Source organism: Schistocerca americana, chromosome 3, assembly GCF_021461395.2.
Source record: "Schistocerca americana isolate TAMUIC-IGC-003095 chromosome 3, iqSchAmer2.1, whole genome shotgun sequence".
NCBI classification, from domain to species: domain Eukaryota; kingdom Metazoa; phylum Arthropoda; class Insecta; order Orthoptera; family Acrididae; genus Schistocerca; species Schistocerca americana.
Window position 1 is genome coordinate 726,006,483 of NC_060121.1, and position 23,670 is coordinate 726,030,152.

At 40.3% G+C, this 23,670-nt stretch overlaps 1 protein-coding gene across 3 annotated transcripts in view; it reads left to right on the plus strand.

Moving 5' to 3' along the window:
• The window catches only part of LOC124605601 (breast cancer type 1 susceptibility protein homolog), a 267,314-nt gene that overhangs the window by 71,797 nt on the left and 171,847 nt on the right, over nt 1-23,670 (plus strand). For all 3 annotated transcript variants that reach the window (XR_006978661.1, XM_047137393.1, XM_047137394.1), the window contains exon 4: nt 12,544-12,868. Coding sequence is in view for 2 of the 3 variants with exons in the window: in XM_047137393.1 (XP_046993349.1) it covers nt 12,544-12,868 (325 nt within the window). In the remaining variant the exon portion in view is untranslated. The remainder of the gene's footprint in view (nt 1-12,543; nt 12,869-23,670) is intronic.

Sequence of the window (23,670 nt, forward strand, 5' to 3'; positions counted from 1 at the left end):
TTTTTATTACCGACGACCTATTCCAATCTGTGCCACAGGTCATCTTCAGGTCTGGTGCAGTGAAGTGCAGTTAGTCAACAGTGATGTAAAGATCACCTGCAGCAATTCAGACTGTGTTTATTTATTACAATCAAGGTACTCACTTCAAAATCCTGTATCGACAGAACAATGTGGACACTAAAGGCTTTAGATGATGATGTCTATTGAGAAGCACTCACACTGAATTAGGTAATGAAATATTAAAGGTAATATTTCATTATCTTCTGTCAGTGTGAGTGTTTCTCAGTTCAACACCGAAAATAACTTTTTCCAAATAAAATAACAATCAAGTCTGATACATCAAGTCAACAGATTGTATTTACAGTGTGTGTTTATAGAAAAAATCACAACTTCCCCCAAATGTTGTTGCACCCATACAACTTTACAAAAAACACTACATCTCTGGCAAAAATACAAAAGTGAGTTGTAAACTGCAGCAAAAGATTTTAATATGCTATCTTCGGGTATGAAACAAGCTGTTTATAATTTAATAGCTTTGTGACCATGACACTCCCACACAAAAAATATTAAGCCATAAGCTAGTCCAATGTATCAATTACTATGAGCAGAAAAAATTGACTAAAATCTAAGGTAAAGTTAATACTTATTAAAGTATGATAATCATAGACAAAGTTAGTATATATGCATCACATGCAGCTAAGTGAGGGCTTACATAATATGTGGCGTATACTATTAATGATTTTATTTATATTATTACTGTTTAGTCAAGACATATCAAGATCCTGGGCAGTGAACTTGGTGGCAGGCAGGGCAAAGAGGCTACCGGTAAACCAACCTAGAGATGGCACACTGGAGACTGATCTCTGATTGGTCTTACACCGTAAAGTTTTCGAGATCGGGGATACTGAATAGTGCACCCTCAGTATACTAAATAAACTACCTGTTGTCAAGGAGACAATGAATGTGTGAAGGTCATCCTTGTGAGCCACTTGCAGGGACTCTATTTTCCTTTGCTGGCTCCACATCGTCATTACATAGCTGTCTCACAGTCACCTCCTACGTCGTGAGGACCCACCTCAGTGTCGCTGTGATTCCCACTTGATCACATCATGTAGGACTCCCCAGTGTTAGCTGCCCTGAGGTGGACTTTTAACCTTCCCGCCACACTGCCAACAGTGTTAGGCGACAGTGCCTCAATGGCTGATTTAGTTTTACGTTTTCTTACATATCGGTTTTATCGTTTAATCTCGTTCAATTTAAGTGTCGGCATCAGGCCTTCTCTCCCAGGCCTTCACCCTCCATCTTTTTTAATGTTCCTCACTCTTTCTTTGCTGTTTGTTTGCCTTGATGTTCGTCTTTTCCCTATTTGTGATACTCTAGCCTTGTGTTTTTTGACTGGAGATTGTAATGTGGCTGGCTCATCCTTCTTTATTTTGCAGTTAGCGAGCTCAGGCCATCTGCTATATTATTTTAATATCTTCCCAACTTTTTCCTTTTAGTGTACATTTTCCCCTCTTGGTTACCTTTTTTTACTTCCTTCTGGGAATGGTTTTAACCCGAGACCGTTTTTCATGAGGGAAGAGACTGATGACCCTGTAGTTAGGCCTCTCTACTCACCAAGCCACCCAACCTTATATGTGGTACTGGATTCACACAAAAAGGAATCAAAATTAAGGATAAATAACTATTTATGGATAAATAACTATATAATTTGCAGTGGAAGTGTGTCTCAGTGGTTCAGTGCTGGACTACAAATTCAAAAATCTGGTGTCCGGTCTCTACTCAGTGCTAGGAACAGCTTATGATGATAATATAATACAAATTGTTGTTGTTGTTGTTGTTGTAGTGGTGGTGGTCTTCAGTCCTGAGACTGATTTGATGCAGCTCTCCAAGCTACTCTATCCTGTGCAAGCGTCTTCATCTCCCAGTACCTACTGCAACCTACATCCTTCTGAATCTGCTTAGTGTATTCATCTCTTGGTTTCCCTCTACAGTTTTTACTCTCCACGCTGCCCTCCAATACTAAATTGGTGATCCCTTGATGCCTCAGAATATGTCCTACCAAGCGATCCCTTCTTCTAGTCAAGTTGTGCCACAATCACCTCTTCTCCCCAATTCTATTCAATACCTCCTCATTAGTTATGTGATCTACCCATCTAATCTTCAGCATTCTTCTGTAGCACCACATTTTGAAAGCTCCTATTCTTTTCTTGTCTAAAGTATTTATCGTCCACATTTCACTTCCATACATGTCTACACTCCACACAAATACTTTCAGAAACAACTTCCTGACATTTAAATCTATACTCGATGTTAACAACTTCCTCTTCTTCAGAAACACTTTCCTTGCCATTGCCAGCCTACATTTTACATCCTCTCTACTTCGACCGTCATCAGTTATTTTGCTCCCCAAATAGCAAAACTCATTTACTACTTTAAGCATCTCATTTCCTAATCTAATTCCCTCTGCATCACCTGATTTAATTCGACTACATTCCATTATCTTCATTTTGCTTTTGTTGATGTTCATCTTATATCCTCCTTTCAAGACACTGTTCATTTCATTCAACTGCTCTTCCAAGTCCTTTGCTGTCTCTGTCAGATTAAGATAATGAAATTTACTAACATACCCACACTCTTTATACATACACTTAATCTTATACAATAAAGTCAGTGTGTTGGCTGATTGACTCCCTCACTGATTCATTGCCTAGCGCAAACCACTAAGGACAGAAAGTTGAAACTTGCAGTGGGTGTCGATCTTATTGTGTAGGTGTCACTTTAGAAAGGATTTGATGTTCCATCCCTAAGAGGTGAAATATGGGATGAGAGGCTTAGTGAAAATAAACTATGTGATCAAAAGTATTTGGACATGTGGCTGAAAATGACTTTCAAGTTTGTGGCGCCCTCTGTCGGTAATGCTGGAATTCAATATGGTGTTGGCACACCCTTAGCCTTGATGACAGCTTCCACTCTCCTAGGCATGTGTTCAGTCAGGTGCTGGAAGGTTTTTTGGGGAATGGCAGCCCATTCTTCACGGAGTGATGCACTGAGGAGAGGTATCGATGTCGATCGGTGAGCCCTGACATGAAGTCGGTGTTCCAAAACACCATAAAGGTATTCTACAGGATTCAGGTCAGGACTCTGTACATGCCAGTCCATTACAGGGACGTTATTGTCGTGTAACCACTCCGCCACAGGCCATGCATTATGAACAGGTGCTTGATTATGTTGAAAGATGCAGCCGCCATCCCCGAATTGCAAGAAGGTGCTTAAAACATCAGTGTAGGCCTGTGCTGTGATAGTGCCATGCAAAACAACAAGGGGTGCAAGCCCCCTCCATGAAAAACGCGACCACACCAGAACACCCATGCCTCCTAATTTTACTGTTTGCACTACACACACTGGCAGATGACGTTCACCTGGCATTCACCATACCCACACCCTGCCATTGGATCGCCACATTGTGTACTGTGATTCTTCATTCCACACAATGTTTTTCCACTGTTCAGTCATCCAATGTTTCTACGCTCCTTACACCAAGTGAGGCGTCGTTTGGCATTTATTGGTGTGACGTTTGGCTTACAAGCAGCCGCTTAACCATGAAATCCAAGTTTTCTCACCTCCCGCCTAACTGTCATAGTATTTGCAATGGATCCTGGTGCAGTTTGGAATTCTTGTGTGATGGTCTGGACAGAAGTCTGCCTATTACACATTACGACCCTCTTCAACTGTTGGTGGTCTCTGTCAGTCAGCAGATGAGGTTGGCCTGTACGCTTTTGTGCTGTACGCATCCCTTCTTGTTTCCACTTCACTATCACATTGGAAACGGTGGACCTAGGGATGTTTAGGAGTGTGGAAGTCTCGCGTACAGATGTATGACACAAGTGACATCCAATCACCTGACCACGATCGAAGTCTGTGAGTTCTGCGGAGCGCCCCATTCTGCTCTCTCATGATGTCTAATGACTACTGAGGTTACTGATATGGAGTACCTGGTGGTAGGTGCAGCACAATGCACCTAATATGAAAAACATATGTTTCTGGGGGTGTCCGGATACTTTTGATCACATAGTGTATGTTGCTATTAAGGTTATTTTTGAAGCTAGAATAACAATAATTGGTATTTCATCTCTTGCTCAGAAATAAAAAATAAGCATTTTGGCATGGAAATTCAGCCCCTTAGGAGCGAAATAAGAGATCAAAAGTTTTACAAAATTATTTTATTATGAAAACATTTTCAGGGACAGATATATGAAAATTTGTATTCAGTTTCTCTGTTACAATTTTTTTTTAAATTGTTTCACTGTTTTCACAAATTCAACCCCTAAGTGGTGAAATAGGCATTGACAATGCTTCAGAAAATAATTCGTTCTATTAAAAAAAAATTAAAGCTAAATCTATGAAAATTGGTATTTCACTTCTTGGTTACATATTAAGAAATATGTGTGTGTGTGCGAGTGTATACCCGTCCTTTTTTCCCCCTAAGGTAAGTCTTTCCGCGCCTGAGATTGGAATGACTCCTTACCCTCTCCCTTAAAACCCACATCCTTTTGTCTTTCCCTCTCCTTCCCTCTTCCCTGATGAAGCAACGGTTGGTTGGGAAAGCTAGAATTTTGTGTGTATTTTTGTGTTTGTTTGTGTGTCTATCGACGTGCCAGCGCTTTCATTTGGTAAGTCACATCATCTTTGTTTTTAGATATATTTTTCCCATGTGGAATGTTTCTCTCTATTATATTCATATCATTAATTTGAACCCAACAATTACGTTTGTTATTGTCACTGTTGCATTTCGAAATCTTTTCTGTCGTCTTATTTTCTCTTTCTGTTTTTGCCAGTAGTTTCACTTTGTATTCACCTTCTCCTTTTTACCGTAATCTACTATACAATTTTATTCCGCCTATATATACTCAATAATACGTCACCCACTTCCAAACCATAACCAAAAAAAATTTTTTTCCGCTTTCAACACTACCGCTGCTATAAAATCCAACGTTTCTAGTTCACAAACAGTTCCTGTCATCTATTAAACAACCATTTTGGCTAATTCTGATAACTTTCACTTTATTTCCATTTCCGTTTTTCCCACATCACTGATAATTTTAAGCCGCTTCCCATAGGTTTTAACGTCATTATTTCTTCGCCAGACAATTGTTAACCTCATTTTCATAATCTGCCACCACAAAACCACTCCTTTTAATACATTTACACACAGTTTTTTCGAAATTTTCCCGAATTTCTCCATCCTTTAACGTGTTTTGGCGGCAACACAACCACCTAACCTTTGTGCACATCGTTGTCTACCAACCCAAGTTCACCACAGGATCAACACAACCCAGCTTTAACCAACACTTTTTCGCCTTTTTTCACAACAGATCTCCAGTTACTTTCTAGTTCACCTTTATCTCTCCCCATATATTTTTATTTTCATTTTCATTTCAGCCTCATGTTACACTTTCCACCTTCTAATACCATGCCACCCTCACAACACCCCCACAACGACCCCATTAAGTTTTATTTACATTCCCTCCACAAACATGCCTTCACCCTAGCCAGATTACGCTCGCATATTTTATTTTCTCAGGCTTGTCTGACATTTGGCATTACCCCCAAAGGCCTCACACTTAAAGTTCCCATCTCTGGCTGCAACCCTTCTTTCCATCAGTCCCTATACCAGTTCCAAACTGAACAACCCATTGCCCTCACCCACCTAATCCTTCACCTACACATCAACTCAGCCAATGAACACACCCGTCAACTCCTATCCTTAATAAAAGTCCTCAATCTTTCCTCTCCCACATCCACACCAGCTGTTCAGAGCATCCTCCTACAGGCCAACCGCAAATTAGAACAGCATGCCACCCTCCACCTTAAAAAACTATCCAATCTCCTGGTTTCCCACCTCCGGAAAGGCAACTCACTCACCCTTCACAACCTTTCCAGCAAACCTCAACCTCCTCTTATTGCACACAAACCCAGTCTATCCCATCTACTCAATCTCCCACTTCCAGCTCCACTCCCTCCAAAACCTCAAAATTCCAGTCAACACAATCTGGAACCACAACACCCTAATTCAGTAGTTAACCTTTCCTCAAAACCTCTCTCCCAATCCGAAACCTCTGTCCTATCCAAAGGCCTCACCTTCAGCCCCACTCCCAGATTCAACCAAACAGCCCTCGTCAAAGATTTACTGTCCTACACTCGTACTCTCTGCTGGAAATATCACTTTGCCATGAAGAAAAATGATCCTAATCCTACTCTTAATGATCCAACTCCCCAAGACACTATCCAAATTGAACCCTGCCTGGAACAGTTCCGTCCTCCGTCACAGCGGGACCCACCTCCTCTTCCTCAAAGTCACCCTCTTCAAACCTTCCAGGAATTTCTGTCTTCCAGCCTTGCCTCTCAATCCTTCTTAAAAAACCTTAATCCTACTCCCAACATCACCACTGCTGAAGCCCAGGCTATCCGTGATCTGAAGGCTGACCGATCCATCGTCATTCTTCCAGCGGACAAGGGTTCCACGACCGTGATACTTGATCGTCGGGAGTATGTGGCTGAGGGACTGCGTCAGCTTTCAGACAACACCACATACAAAGTTTGCCAAGGTAATCCCATTCCTGATGTCCAGGCGGAGCTTCAAGGAATCCTCAGAACCTTAGGCCCCCTACAAAACCTTTCACCTGACTCCATCAACCTCCTGACCCCACCGACACCCCGCATCCCTACCTTCTACCTTCTTCCTAAAATTCACAAACCCAATCATCCCGGCTGCCCCATTGTAGCTGGTTACCAAGCCCCCACAGAACGTATCTCTGCCTACGCAGATCAACACCTTCAACCCATTACATGCAGTCTCCCATCCTTCATCAAAGACACCAACCACTTTCTCGAACGCCTGGAATCCTTACCCAATCTTTTACCCCCGGAAACCATCCTTGTAACCATTGATGCCACTTCCTTATACACAAAAGTCCCGCACGTCCAGGGCCTCGCTGCGACGGAGCACTTCTCTTCACGCCGATCACTTGCCACCCTACCTAAAACCTCTTTCCTCATTACCTTAGCCAGCTTTATCCTGACCCACAACTTCTTCACTTTTGAAGGCCAGACATACCAACAATTAAAGGGAACAGCCATGGGTACCAGGATGGCCCCCTCGTATGCCAACCTATTCATGGGTCGCTTAGAGGAAGCCTTCTTGGTTATCCAGGCCTGCCAACCCAAAGTTTGGTACAGATTTATTGATGACATCTTCATGATCTGGACTCACAGTGAAGAAGAACTCCAGATTTTCCTCTCCAACCTCAACTCCTTTGGTTCCATCAGATTCACCTGGTCCTACTCCAAGATTGACCTCCACCTGTCGAATGGCCAGCTTCACACGTCCGTCAACATCAAACCCACCAACAAGCAACAGTACCTCCATTATGACAGCTGCCACCCATTCCACATCAAACGGCCCCTTCCCTACAGCCTAGGTCTTCGTGGCAGCAAATCTACTCCAGTCCGGACAACAGCTTTCGCATCCCGCAACTACCCTCCCGACCTGGTACAGAAGCAAATAACCAGAGCCACTTCCTCATCCCCTCAAACCCAGAACCTCCCACAGAAGAACCCCAAAAGTGCCCCACTTGTGACAGGATACTTTCCGGGACTGGATCAGACTCTGAATGTGGCTCTCCAGCAGGGATACAACTTCCTCAAATCCTGCCCTGAAATGAGATCCATCCTTCATGAAATCCTCCCCACTCCACCAAGAGTGTCTTTCCGCCGTCCACCTAACCTTCGTTACCTCTTAGTTCATCCCTATGAAATCCCCAAACCACCTTCCCTACCCTCTGGCTCCTACCCTTGTAACCGCCCCCGGTGTAAAACCTGTCCCATGCACCCTCCCACCACCACCTACTCCAGTCCTGTAACCCAGAAGGTGTACACGATCAAGGGCAGAGCCACGTGTGAAAGCACCCAAGTGATTTACCAACTGACCTGCCTACACTGTGATGCATTCTATGTGGGGAATGACCAGCAACAAACTGTCCATTCGCATGAATGGACACAGGCAGACAGTGTTTGTTGGTAATGAGGATCACCCTGTGGCTAAACATGCCTTGGTGCACGGCCAGCACATCTTGGCACAGTGTTACACCGTCCGGGTTATCTGGATACTTCCCACTAACACCAACCCATCCGAACTCCGGAGATGGGAACTTGCTCTTCAATATATATTCTCTCTTCCCATTATCCACCAGGCTTCAATCTCCGCTAATTTCAAGTTGCCGCCACTCATACCTCACGTGTCATTCAACAACATCTTTGCCTCTGCACTTCCGCCTCGACTGACATCTCTGCCCAAACTCTTTGCCTTTGAATATGTCTGCTTGTGTCTGTATATGTGTGTATGGATATGTGTGTGTGCAAGTGTATACCCGTCCTTTTTTCCCCCTATGGTAAGTCTTTCCGCTCCCGGGATTGGAATGACTCCTTACCCTCTCCCTTAAAACCCACATCCTTTCGTCTTTCCCTCTCCTTCCCTCTTTCCTGACGAAGCAACTGTTGGTTGCGAAAGCTAGAATTTTGTGTGTATGTTTGTGTTTGTTTGTGTGTCTATCGACGTGCCAGCGCTTTCGTTTGGTAAGTCACATCATCTTTGTTTTTAGATATATTAAGAAATATGTGTTAGAGATAAACATGAAAATGTCATCCTAATAATTCAAAATGCATGATTGGTAAAAGTCTGGGATTACAGATACCAGAATCACTTTTTGGTCAGATGTACATTCAGAAAAGACAATGCTTCTGTGGCCTTAATTTGTATGAAAAGTTTGGAAGGTGTTGCAGTTTGTTAACAATTTAAAAATTCAGTGAAATAAAAACAAAAGAAATCTGTGCAGACCATACAGTTTACGTGAGCAAAGCAATGGATGCTAAGCTACTGTTACATTTATGGATGAGTTGTGCGCTACTGGACATCTAAACTAAGAAATCTATAAATATCCTACTTGGTACACCACTACAGGTGTCTAGGTGCATCACAACTGCTGTCTGGAAGCATCACTACCCTTAAATACCTATCCTGTCCCAAATGGACCGCCTCCCCCTCCCAGTCAACTCTGGTATGGTTATCTTTCCCATCTGCCACATCCTCCGAAACTAGTTTCCGTCCTTATGCCAGGAAATTCTATGTAATCACATAGTTTCAGCCCTGTCCACCTATCCAGAGGCCTTACCTGTAGCCCCACACCAAAGTTCAACCATGCTGGACCCTCAAAGACCTATTTTTCTTTGCCCAATCCCTGCTGTGGAAACACTTCTTTGCTACTGATCCCTTCAACTGAAACCAACATAACCCCTGAACTGAACCTTGCCTCCCAGTTCATACTACCATCCAATCTTGACCCTCCTTGCCACCTTCTAAGAATTTCTGATCTTTAACTTGCCCTCACCATCCTTCCTCAGTCCTTCCCAAGAATATACAGTAAACCTTTCAGCAGAAGAAAGAACAGCTCATTTGCAGCCTAAGGGCAGACTTTGATTTAATCATACTCAGTGCAGTCTGACTCCACTGCTGTTGGGATGAATCACAGTAACTAGCTGACAGGAGACCCTACTACAAGCTCTGCCATGGTGATACAATCCGAGAAGCCCAACATGGCCTGCAATTCCTACTCAAATCCTTAGGCCCATCATGGAAGATCTTGCCTCTATCCATCTCTCATCAACATTCCATGGTGACATGGTCAATGGCTTTCTTAAGCAAATGTTGCTGATCTGTAATTATGGATCTGTAACTTACGGATGTGACCTTGTGGCCCATTTTTTGCAACTACACAGTCTAGTTCAAAATGGTTTGTAGTGATGTGTGCAGTACTTGGATTCTTACAACATATTTCCATTGTGTATCAACCTGACTTTTAAATATTTTCTCTCCTAATCACTGTGAAATTTCTTCCTTCTGTTTATTTCAATTAGAAATTTTATCCCTCTTTTTTAAATGATAGCTGATACTATCCATGGTAATGACTTATCCCTTCTGTAAGCTATAAATCAGGGGGAATTGAATGAAAACCTTGAGAATGTGATAAACATTTGACTTCTCATGCCACTGTTCTATAATTTGGTAATACAATTATCATCATTTTGAAGAATGTCCAATGTATGAAATCAATTGAAATATGTCGACCATTGAAAGTTCTGTGTGATGCGGTATGTTTATTACTGCAGCAAGTGTACAAGTGGATGAAGTAGATCTAAAATAGCATAGCAGATGCTTCCAATCCAGGTTAGGCACACCATGATGTAACATCAGAGTCTGTAGCAGCATGCAAAGCCATTGTCATGGACTATTTTTTGTGACAGTGAATGAAACAGCTACAAATCTGGACATTAATTGTGGCTCAGTACCTCACATTAGTAGGTTTCACAAAGTGTCTTCAAGGTGGGTGCCTTAGCATTTCATTCCAGAATTTTAAGAGTGATGTATTGATATCTGTGAAGAACTTTTGCAATACTTTGAAGCAGAAGCTGGTGGCTTCCTTGCGAGAATTATTACAGAAGATGAAACCTGGGTCCACGTCTACTAATCGAAACCAAGATTCCTTTTCACCAAAACGCAAGAAGCTCCAGGCTCAGCCATGTGCAGGGAAAGGTTATGCTGACACTTTTTTGAGATGACATAGTTAGCAGCCATGTGCAGGGAAAGGTTATGCTGACACTTTTTTGAGATGACATACTTAGGGCAAACACTATCACTAGCACATCTTACTCAGAATTGTTGAAAAGTCATCTTTGGCATGCAGTCTGATCAAATTGATGTGGACGTCTGACTGCAGCTGTCATTTTGCAACAAGGAATGCCTGACCTCATACTGCCCGGTGCCACATTTACAACCATCACTGATCTTCACTTTGATACTGTTATATACCCAGTGTACTCAGTACACACATGACCTTGTGCCAAGTGGTGCAATATGATTGCACAATTCAAAGAGCTGACTGGAAGAAAGAAATTTCAGTCTGGTGCAGATGTATGAGGCGGTGCACAAATGACTTCACACACAACTGCAAGAACTTTTTTCCAGTGAAACCTGTACACCTTCTCTTGGCCAGAGATTTTGTCAAAAAATGACACACTTGTGTTCAATAATTCACATATAAAAAAAGTGTTTAAGGTTTTCGTTTGGTTTACTGAAGTATATCCAACAATATTAACTAAACATGTTACTATTTACATACTCATGATGATTGGTAGATTTGTTGGATAGAATATTAACATTGAAATTTTCATCTGGCATTATTTCAATGTGAAAGACAAAAATAAGTGTCCTTTTATAGTTTTCACTTTCTAGCTGCTAATACCCTCATGTCCTTTCAGATGTATACCTGTCTCTTTTTGGTTGAGCTAGATCTTGTACAAATAAGTTTAATAACTGGCGGACAATGATTTTCTTCCTTGGTCTCCCCCCTCCATACCTTGGAATAGTTTACCTACGTGCTCTTTGCAGTTTTTGTTATCTGAATGCAAAAAATCTGCACATGTTCTCTTTGCTGTTCAAAATGTGCAGTGCACAGGGTTTTGTTTTTTTCTGATATTATCATAAAGATAACAAAGAAATCCGTATACTCTGTGTACGACTCCTTTCATTTGGTCTCGTGTGTCTTAGAACTGAGCCACAAACACAAATAGAAGATTACTTTAGGAAAATCAAAAGGCTATCAGCAAACAGCATTTTCCAATTGCAAAGACATGGGTAACCACTAGATCAAAATTGAATGTTAAACCTGGGCCTGCAGCACCTTGTAAGTAATAGGTTTCTGTTCGCATCTAATAAAACAATATGGATGGTAGCCATGGGAGAAATGATACTGTTACAGTCACTTCTCATTGGTGGTTAGAGAAGAAGGGAACTTAAGAGGTGGGAGAACAGATGTTTTCTTCTGGGCTGTCAGATTTGTTGCTCAGTTGTAGAGTAATCATCTGCAAGCAACGCTGTCTCTACTAATGACAAGAGGTGTGGTAAATTAGATACAAAAGTGTCAATGTATGTGTGTCAAGGTATGTGTCACACAAAATATTATTTGTTATCTTTACTGGTGAAATTTACACTTAAACAGCTGCAAATTTCATTGTAAAAACACCATCATTTGCAAGCCATGTGCACTGTAATCATCCATTATGTAATATACTGTCACATATCACAAAAGAATGTTTTATTTTGTCATCATTCCATATCCTGTAAGGTTCTTCCTGATGGTACACTCATAGAAAAGTTAATAATAATTTGCTAGAATATGTTGATGACAAACACAGCTTTGAAATTATGACTTACAAGTAACAATATCATGGCAAATGTTATACTCACTGAGATGAGATATCATCTTTCAAATGAAGCCTTAACTATAAGTTGTTTTGAAATACATTTAAGGCCTTCATATTCACTCTCAGTGGATTTGTTTTTGCAAATGTATGTGTGAATTTTTTGACTTCATGTTTTTATTTTCTATTTGTGAGCTCAGAGCTTAATAAATGTGCTCCTTTTCTTAGGAAAAATTCTCCCTGTGATCAGCCCTCATCTTCAAGATCGAACAACAAAGTCTACAAGAATAAAAAGGAAAATTCAAAAAAGCTGGATAATTTTTTATTGCCTGCCCCAGTTGACAGACCTAAGGGACAGGATGCCGGCCATCTAGGCAGAAACAGATTATCTATGACACGTGGAGTCCAGAGTGGAGGAAGTGATGATAAATGCTTTAGCAGTGCTGTAGTAGAACAGACATCCAGTGAGGCTGCTACTGCTGGACAAAGCTCTGGTGGAACCAGTGAGAAATATTGTAAGAGCTATAAGGGACCAAAGACAGCAAACAGTAAGGTATATCTTGGCAAAGATTATTTAAATTTTCTGTTTGGCCAATGTTTGTACTAGTGAAATGAGACTACAAACAGACTTTACAAGTCATGTCCTTAAATAAATTTGTGTAATAGAATAATTTAAGTCTAAAAATTGCATTATGCAATGAAATGTTGTGCTGATGAACTGAGTGTTTTTCTTGTGACATTATTAATGGTGTGAAGGCATCGGTGTTATTTATTGATCACTGTTTTCCTCCAAAGGTGTGAGGTCACCTTCGTGTTACGGTAGTTGACTGTGCTAGCTACTCACACAGAGGTCTGGAAAAGGATCCAGTTAGCTTCATGAGCCTGAGTCTGCAGCTCGTGGTCTAGTGGCTAGCATTGCTACCTCTGGATCACAGGCTCCTGGGTTCAGTTCCCTGCTGGATTCAGGATCTTCTCTGCCTGGGGACTGTGTGTTTGTGTTGTCCGTAGTGGCTAGATTGGATTGTGTACAGATTGCGAATTTGTACAGGCGCTGATGACTGCGCAGTTGAGCGCCCCACAAACCAATTGTCATCTCCATGAGCTTAAATGTGAAGTACTGAAATAAATAAGTAGTGAAATTGACATGCAAGCCCTTGAAGTGCCATGACATTTTATTTATTTTTTCATTAGGTGCCTATCATTTCTCCATTATCTCCACAACAATCACAGGGTTGTGATAGCTAGCAATTGACTTAGTCTTGGAGTGTGGAATGATGTGTTAATGTTAATCCAAGCACAAATTTGTGATTGTGAATACACACTGTTATGATAATGAAAATTCTAGGATGATTATTTACGCGCATCATTTTACGTGAAATTCTTAAACGAGATAAATAAGTGCATCTCAGTAAGATATGTCTAACTAACGGAATGTATTTCAGTGAACTTCTATTGTTGGAAAATAACCTACTTATTTTGATAACAAGCTACGAGTTCCTAATGTAGAAATATTTGACTTATACAATTCATACATTTATTGTTATGTAGAGTCAGTTCAGTACACCTACGTACAGAATTATGATTTCGAATGTAACGAGTCTGTGAGGACAGAAAAAAAAGTATGAGGTTCATTAAACCTTTGTTATTAGGGGATATTTGTTGTGAGTTGTAGCTTTGGTTCTCAGCTCACCAGCTTGTCCCCTTGTATTCTAATACTTCCGAGCATGTTTGACTCTTCCTTCTCACAATGGAATATTTGCAGTAGAAAATAGATCTTGTAAGGTCTTTTACTTTCTCTAATAACTACTAAAAATATTTATTAGTTCATTACTTATGAAGGGATGATTAAAGATGCTGCATTAGCACATTTACATTTTTGTTGCCCATTTGCTGGAACATGCCATTTTTTAGTTGTAATTATGAGAAACAAGATGTGCACAGCTCTTATAAAAGAAAGAAGCATAAGTTCACTGTATTTGAGAGGCGAAAGTCAAAATTTGGAAAAGGTCTATTTAGGCCACTGTTGCTTTGAACACTTTGTTTTTCCCTTTGCCTGTAGGTATTGAGCTACATGCCTTTTCAGTTTAGCCGTGTATTGCAAATATTTTTAGTGAGACAGATAATTTATGTAATTCATTCCTATCTGGACTTATACTCATTAATGATTATAAAAAAAAGAGTGGGCCAAGCTTATAATATATTTAATTCATAGCAGTTGTGGTGTCAGCTGTTTCTCGCAATGCTCCAAGAAGCTGCATAAGATTTTTAACTTGTTTATTAATCCCTTGACTGTGTTGGACTGCAATAGCAATTCATTACTGACTTGTCAATCATTTTTCATTCATTTGTATATTGTGTCCTGCAAATCCCAATATAAGATGCGCCTGCATGGATATGAAACAAGTCAAGCTAAACATTAACAGCAGGATCAAACATGGCGTGCTACCTTTGTAAAGCATACTAACAAGTTGTGACCAGCCTGTTACATACTTTTGCACCAGAGTGTAAAACTCCATTCTGAACTTCTGAACCCCAGTTAGTCTAACTGTAAATGATAGTTAGTTCTAGTATTGTTGGTTTTGAGTTGCACAGTTCATCCTTAATTCACCCTTGTTATTAAGTGGAAATACCATCAGGAAGTACTTCTGTTGGCATGTTAAGTGGAAGAATTTCTGGTCCCCTGAAGAAGTTTCTGCAAGATGTTCATTACAAACTCTTACTGTACACTTTTGTAGAACAAATACTTCTTTGACCCTAGCTGCATGACCACAGAAGATTATACCCTAGCACATTATTGACTGAAAGCATGCGAAAGTTTACTAATATTCTCATCTGTAGAGCAACACAATGAGGGAGATTTCTAAGTGCAAAAAAGCCAGAATGAAGCTTTTTCGTTAACTTATCAAAATATTGGTGCAGTTTATTATCCATCTGGATGCCCACGAACTTCACACATGGAGTCTTCCAGTGTGCAGCCTTTGAACTGTGCTTCTGGTATCTGGAGGTAATTTTTAATTGTTTGAGATGGAATAATATGAGCTTTGCAAGATCAGGGGTTAAAGTTTTGACTGTGAATCACTTGTAAGACTGCTTTGTCCGTTATTGACCTTGTGTGTATGTGTTTGGGGGGCAGGGGGGGGGGGGGCAGTTATCAACATAATTGTGTCATCGGGAAACACAACAGTTTTCGGAGACTCCTCCAGTTTCATGGGTAAATAGTTTAGTTTCAGCAAGAACACGAGTGGACCATGTACCAAATCTTGCAGCACCCAATATTTTCACAGTCTAAATTTAAATTTATTTTTGTTGTATCATTAGTTAATATGACCCTCTGTTTTCTATTCCAAAGACATTTATACATAGTAAAGGCTTTTGTGGCATGCTGTTTTGGTCTCCCTTGTAGAAATGGTAATCTACTGAATCACGTTTTGGTCTCCCTTGTGGAAATGGTAATCTACGGAAACAAAATGTCTCAGCAAAATAACAGAAAATGCCAAGGGGGAATTTTTCTTGTTCAGCTGTGCCATAACTGAGTTCTGTGTATATCTTAAGTCGTATCTGGTATCATTCGTGTTGACATGGCTGGTACATACATGTAAACATGAAATGTAGGAAGGAGAAGGAAAGGAAAAGAATGGATGGGAAATCGTGCAATTTCCTTAACTGCTTCGGTCATCAGGACATAGTCCCTGACTGGCTAAAATTTCCAACTTATTGCACGCTGCAATGCAGCATCCCTGATCCATGAAACTTGCTACTCGCAAATTCTGATTATCTTAGGAGTTCGTACAATATTTGTGCATCTGCACTGAAACAAATGTGGCAGAGCCATTACCCTTTTTTTTTGTTTCAGAAATGTTTATTGGAGCGTGAGTGAAAATCTGTGTCATACTGAAAAATTTCATTTTTGTTCTAAGTGTACATATCGTATCGTATAAGGCCTCAAAATTTGAAATTGCTGAGGTGTATACCTGTTCCAAGGTTAGCTGTACCACTGCTGCTGCAAAATATTGTGTTGTCACCATAATCCAAAGTCCAGGTCTCCTTCCACATAATCTCCTGTATTGCTGTTATTCCTATTTGGTACTTTCTGAATGCCCCTACTCTGTTAAGACTCATTACATTCCAAGTAGCCATTTTTAGTTCACCCATGTTGTTTCTAGGTTGTCATAGAGGGTGTGTTGTTTCCACATGCGCTCGACATTTTCGTGTCTAGATTGACAATGGAAGAGTTCAATGCAACAACACATCAACTGTGTGTGGATTATAAAGCAGTTTATGGCAGTGTCAACAGAAATCGTCTTTTTAAGCCATTACGGGAGCTGGTGATACTACCAAAGCTAAAAAGACTCTTATAAACGACCCTCAACAACACTAATTACAAAATAAAACTTAATGGTAAATATTCCAATAATTTTCCGGTCTTTCAAGGACTAAAGCGAGGAGATTCTGTATAACTGACATTATGTAAATTGGCTCTGAAGGCAGTCATGCGAAAACTGTAAAGTGAAACGGATATTACTATTTCCAACAAGATAATTAAGCCTATTGGCATTTGCAAACAACATAGCCGTGCTTGCGAGACATAGAGAGTATTTGCTGGAAAACTATGTAGCTTTGGAACACAAAGTGGCTTCACTGAGCTTGGTCACAAGTAAGGAAAAAACTAAGTATATGATCAAAACCAGAAACAAAACAAGGTGGAGAGGTATTGTCCTGTTTGAAGGGTTTGAAAGAGTAAAGCGGTTTAAATATTTGGGAGGTATGATTATGGAAGATACTATGGTACCAACAGAGATAAAGGCAATAGTAACTGCAGATAACAGGGCGGATACAACTTCCTTAACATTTTGCAATCCTCCAGGATTTCAAGACAGCTGAAGATGACAGTTTGCAAAACAATTATAAGACCAGTTTTTAAGTATGGATCTGAAATGTGGACAATAACACAACAGGTCAGAAATGCTTCAGATGCATGGGAACAGGAAGTACTGCACAAGATATAAGGAGGAGTATGTAAAAATGGTGCTTGGATAATTCAGACCAATGCAGAACTGTATGAACTCTTTATAAAATCCTCCAATCACAATGGAATGAATTCTATAAAAATCCACCAATCTCCGTAGATATAAAGGCACGAAGGTTACCGTGGTGTAATAGCAAAAGAAAATACCTTACTTTTGATGAACTCCATTCCTGTAACAGTTTTAGTCATTGATGTTACATTTACTGGTACTTTTGCACAGTGTATCATATAAGATGTGATGCATTTTGAAGATATGTTTATTTTGGTACACCAGCTAAACTGCATACTTTCGTAGTACACAAGTATAAATACAGAAACTGCCAAGCATGGCATCGCTTTAGTTTTGCAGACATGTAAATCAACATGGTATCTCTTCAGTTTACTTGTATCAGTCAATCTCAGAACAGGACATACAACATCATGCAAACATCACAGTCATCACATATGACAGACAGAAGAATTTAAATCATCCAGAGGGAGATTTTCACTCTGCAGCGGAGTGTGCACTCATATGAAACTTCCGAGCAGATTAAAACTGTGAGCTGAACTGAGACTCAAACTTGGGACCTTTGTCTTTCGCGTTCAAGTGCTCTACCATTTGAGCTACCGAAGTACGACTCACGCCCTGTCCCCACAGCTTTACTTCTGACAGTAACTCGTCTCCTACCTTCCAAACTTTACAGAAGCTTTCCTACGAAACTTGCTGAACTAGCACTCCTGGAAGGAAGGATTTGCAGAGACATGGCTTAGACACAGCCTGGGGGATGTTTACTCTGCAGTGGAGTGTGTGGTGATATGAAACTTCCTGGCAGATTAAAACTGTGGGCTGGACCGAGACTCAAACTCAGGACCTTTGCCTTTCGCAGGCAAGTGCTCTACCATCTGAGCTACCCAGGCACGAATCACACCGCATCATCACAGCTTTACTTCTGCCAGTTCTTGTCTTGTACCTTCCTAGAGCACTTGGCCGTGAAAGGCAAAGGTCTCAAGTTTGAGTCCCGGTCCAGCACACAGTTTTAATCTGCCAGGAAGTTTCAATTTAAATCATGATGCACTATTAGTGTGATTGACAGCTTGGGCTCATGTTCATTGGTTTCATCAACTGACAACGAATGTATCACTTTCAACATAATGTAAACATCAGACTATGCAACGCTGTCACCACAAACGGCATTCACAAAATAGTAAAAATAATATTGAATAAATATTGAAGTAAACATTCTCAATAATTCGTCTTACTACTGGAAACACATTTTCTTGGCAGTTGTGTCTTGTGCTGTGGTTCATTGGTAGAAAGAACTGAGCAGCACCACGTTGATTTACATTTTCGTGGAACTAAAGTGCTCTATTTGGTGGTTATCAGTTTTAAACTTGCATACTATGAAAATATTTAGTTTTATTGATGCATGACATTAATGAGCTCTCCAAACAGTGTCTTTATGGTATGATTTGTTTCGCAAAAATATTGGGAAATGTGCTGTCGTCAAAAAAAACTATTACCTCTTTTCCAAATTAAAAGATCCCTTCATTATTGTGGGAAAAGAAATGTTTGGTGACAAAACCAGTGAATTGTTGAAAGATGTTGTAGGACAAATATTTTAGACATAAGTGAAGGAACAAACTGAAGTGCACTGGATTGCACCTTCAAACTAGGCTAGCAACTCTTATGGCCACAGATCCATTTCAAACCTGTGTACACAGCTGTAGTTTTTTGTTTCAATCATGCTATGATAATCATAATGCTGGCATGGCAAAGAAGTCATTCAGTGTATCTGGAATAGCAGGTCTCAGCCATTTATATATTCTAAACAGATACAAATTCCTTCATAAACGAGAGGAACGGCAACATTTCACACCAGCGGTAAATGGGGTAGTTGTGGATTGTCCTGTGTTTTGCCGAAGGCTGATGTTGAATGCAGGTGGCTGTCTCCACGCTATAGTCAAGGCTGGGGCACCAAGTGATGTCATGGATGGTATAGAGCTCAAATTTATGGAGATGAATCAACTGGAAATATTTAACACAATGCAAAAGTTAAAGAACAAGCATTCATCTGGATGGGATGGTATCTCAAGTGTGGTGTTACAGAAATGTGCCAATGAAGTAACTATAAACCCCTTACCTATCTTATCAACTGTAGTATTAACGAAAACATATACCCAAATGCCTTAAAAAATAAGTGTAATTCAGCCAATCCATGAGAAGGGAAGTAAAGAAGTAGTTTCAAGTTATAGACCGATGTCACTAATCTCTATCTTCATTTTTCTCAAGACACAAAATGCTTACTGAATCACAGCATGGATTTAGGAAAGACTTAAGCACGACGACTGCTGTTACCAGTTTCTTCCATGAAGTATATAGCAGTAGAGAATGGGGTATACACACAGCCGGAATACGCCTTGACCTGAGCAAAGCTTTTGGCTCAATAAACCATGAGCTAATCTTAAAAAAACTGCCGGCATACAATATCAGTGATGCATCAATAAAACTTCTATCCACCTATCTGGTGAATCGGAAACAGTGTACCAAACTTACACATCAAATTGACAATAAGATCTTAACCTTTAAATCCACAAGTGAAACAGTGACACAGGGAGTCCCTCAATTCTTGGACCTTTCCACTTTTTAGCATATATTAATGATGATGTACACCCCATTAACTTTCACATTGTAAATTATGCTGATGACACTTCAGTTTTGTGTGTGTTGGGGTTTATGGGTGCTCAACATCGAGGTCATCAGCGCCCTGACACTTCAGTTTTATTTCATGGTAAAGATTGTGAGGAACTGAAATTCTCAGCAAGAAATGGGATACTAGAATTAAGTTCATATTTTCATGCACAAGGATTCAAGGTCAATGTAAATAAATCCCAGATGTTTATTTACAACTGGCAGCCCACACAACTCATGCATAAATGAGGTATGTGGCATATTGGCAGAGGAAGCAAACGAGTGTAAATTTCTAGGGGTCCATCTGGACTCAAACCTGTGGTGGATTAACCATATTAACGCTGTATGTAAAAAAGTATCTTCTTAGCCCACTTTCCAAAATGGTGCCCACTCACACGCTTAAAACTGTGTATTATGGAACAGTCTGTCCCCATCTTAGCTACTGTGTAGAAATATGAGGTTGTGCTGCAGACATTCACCTTAACAGAGTACTATTGCGACAAAAAAGAGGGTTAAGGATTATACATGGACTAGGCTATAAAGACTCTTGCCATGATGTTTTCAGACACCATATACTCCTTGTATCTTCGTAAATTAATTACTTTTGTCTCTCACAGAAAACTGAAGTAACTAAATGTAGTAATATACATGACCACAACACCAGGTTCAAAGAGAATTACTACCGACAAAGAACAAGATTAAAAATGATGGACCAGAGCCCATATACTAATGGACCGATATGGTATGATAAACTGCCAGAGTCCATGAAAAACAGTAATAAAAATCAATTCAAATCAAAACTAAAGAATTCTTAATTGAAAAGTGTCTCTATTCACTCAACAAGTTTTAAATGGTTAAGTTTAAGAGCTGTAAAGTAATGTTGTTGTTGTTGTTATTATTGTTGTTGTTTTGGTCTTCAGTCCAGAGACTGATTTGATGCAGCTCTCCATGCTACTCAATCCTGTGCAAGCTTCTTCATCTCCCAGTGCCTGCTGCAACCTACATCTTTCTGAATCTGTTTAGCGTATTCATCTCTTGGTCTCCCTCTATGATTTTTACCCTCCACGCTGCCCTCCAATACTAAACTGATGATCCCTTGATGCCTCAGAATATGTCCTACCAAGCGATACCTTCTTTTAGTCAAGTTGTGCCACAATCGCCTCATCTCCCCAATTCTATTCAATACCTCCTCATTAGTTATGTGATCTACCCATCTAATCTTCAGCATTCTTCTGTAGCACCACATTTTGAAAGCTCCTATTCTCTTCTTGTCTAAAGTATTTATTGTCCACATTTCACTTCCATACATGTCTACACTCCACACAAATACTTTCAGAAACAACTTCCTGACACTTAAATGTATACTCGATGTTAACAAATTTCTCTCCTTCAGAAACACTTTCCTTGCCATTGCCAGCCTCCATTTTACATCCTCTCTACTTCGACCGTCATCAGTTATTTTGCTCCCCAAATAGCAAAACTCATTTACTACTTTAAGCATCTCATTTCCTAATCTAATTCCCTCTGCATCACCCGATTTAATTCGACTACATTCCATTATCTTCATTTTGATTTTGTTGATGTTCATCTTATATCCTCCTTTCAAGACTCCGTCCATTCCGTTCAGCTGCTCTTCCAGGTCCTTTGCTGTCTCTGACAGAATTACAGTGTCATCGGTGAACCTCAAAGTTTATATTTCTTCTCCTTGGATTTTATTTCCTACTCTGAATTTTTCTTTTATTTCCTTTACTGCTTGCTCAATATACAGATTGAATAACATCGGGGATAGGCTACAACCCTGTCTCACTCCCTTCCCAACCACTGCTTCCCTTTCATGCCCCTTGACTCTGCCATCTGGTTTCTGTACAAATTGTAAATAGCCTTTCACTCTGTGTATTTTACCCCTGCCACCTTCAGAATTTGAAAGAGAGTATTCCAGTCAACATTGTCAAAAGCTTTCTCTAACTCTACATATGCTAGAAACGTAGGTTTGCCTTTCCTTAATCTATTTTCTAAGATAAGTCGTAGGGTTAGTATTGCCTCACGTGTTCCAACATTTCTACGGAATTCAAACTGATCTTCCTCGAGGTCGGCTTCTACCAGTTTTTCCATTCGTCTGTAAAGAATTCGTGTTCTTTCTTTCTTTCCACTCCGTCGTCAGGCCACGAATGGCCTACCGGGACCATCCGACCGCCGTGTCATCCTCCGAGGAGGATGCGGATAGGAGGGGCGTGGGGTCAGCACACCGCTCTCCCGGTCGTTAAGATGGTTTTCTTTGACCGGAGCCGCTACTATTCGGTCGAGTAGCTCCTCAATTGGCATCACGAGGCTGAGTGCACCCCGAAAAATGGCAACAGCGCATGGCGGCTGGATGGTCACCCATCCAAGAGCCGGCCACACCCAACAGCGCTTAACTTCGGTGATCTCACGGGAACCGGTGTATCCACTGCGGCAAGGCCGTTGCCAAAGAATTCGTGTTAGCATAATAAATAGTAAAATAGTGTATAAAATTAATTGGCTGTATTAATGTGTGTAAGATGTAAGGTATTTTGACAAGCATCAATTTACTGTTTAATTACTACCTGTAAAGCTAAGATTTAATGTAGTTTAAGTTTGTAACTGTACTTGACATTTGCAAAAGCCATTATATTGATGACTCCATGGAAAATAATTTAAATAAATAAGTAAGTTGACATATCAGCAGCGTAAGTTTCAGAAGAGAACTTTCACATTATATTAGTGCTTTCTTTTGGAAAACTTTGTTGGTGGTTGGTTGCTGATTTATTTTTCATTTAAATGAGTTCTTCTTTCCGGTAATTCCAATGAATGTGATCTGTGATGTCAAGAAATACAATGTAATTGATACAATCATTTAATTGGATAGATGAAAAATCTACTCACTAAGTGACAACAGAACACACATATAAAATACTGTTGTAATTGGCAAGCTTTCAGAGCCAGTGGCTTCCTCTGCAGGCAGAAGAGTTGAAGGGGAAGGAAAAAGGGCGAAGGAAAAGAACTGGAGAGGTCTAGGAAAATGGTAGCTTTTGGGAAAGTCACCCAGAACCATGGGTCAGGGGAGGCTTACCGTACGGGATGAGAAGGAAAGACTCCTTATTGGGGATTACATTGGGTGAGGTTTGAAAACCTAAGAACTTACAAGCTGGAAGACAGGGTAATATGTAGACTGAAATTACTGATTAGACATCATGCATGAGTTAATAAGAGTGAAAAGCCAAATGCATTGTACGTAACAGAGATGGGCGGTGGAAAATAGATCGGATAGAGAATGAAATATATAGAAAACTAAAATGGAGTGAAGCAAAGAGTAATTACAGTGAAGAAATGCTGAGGTGGAAAAAATGAACATAAATAAGGCCAGGTGGGTGGCAACAACCATGGACATATTGTTGTGCTAGTTCCCACATGCAGAGTTCTGAGAAACTGGTGTCTGGGAAAACAATCCAGAGGGCGCTTATGGTGGAGCAGGTGCCGAGGTCACGAATGTCATGTTGTAGAACATGCCCTGCAACAGGATATTGTGAACTGCCAGTATACACCCTCTGCCTATGCCCATTCATCCTAACTGATAATTTGGTGGTAGTCATGCTGATGAAGGAGGCCAAACAGTGTTTACATAATAGCTGGTGTATGATATGTG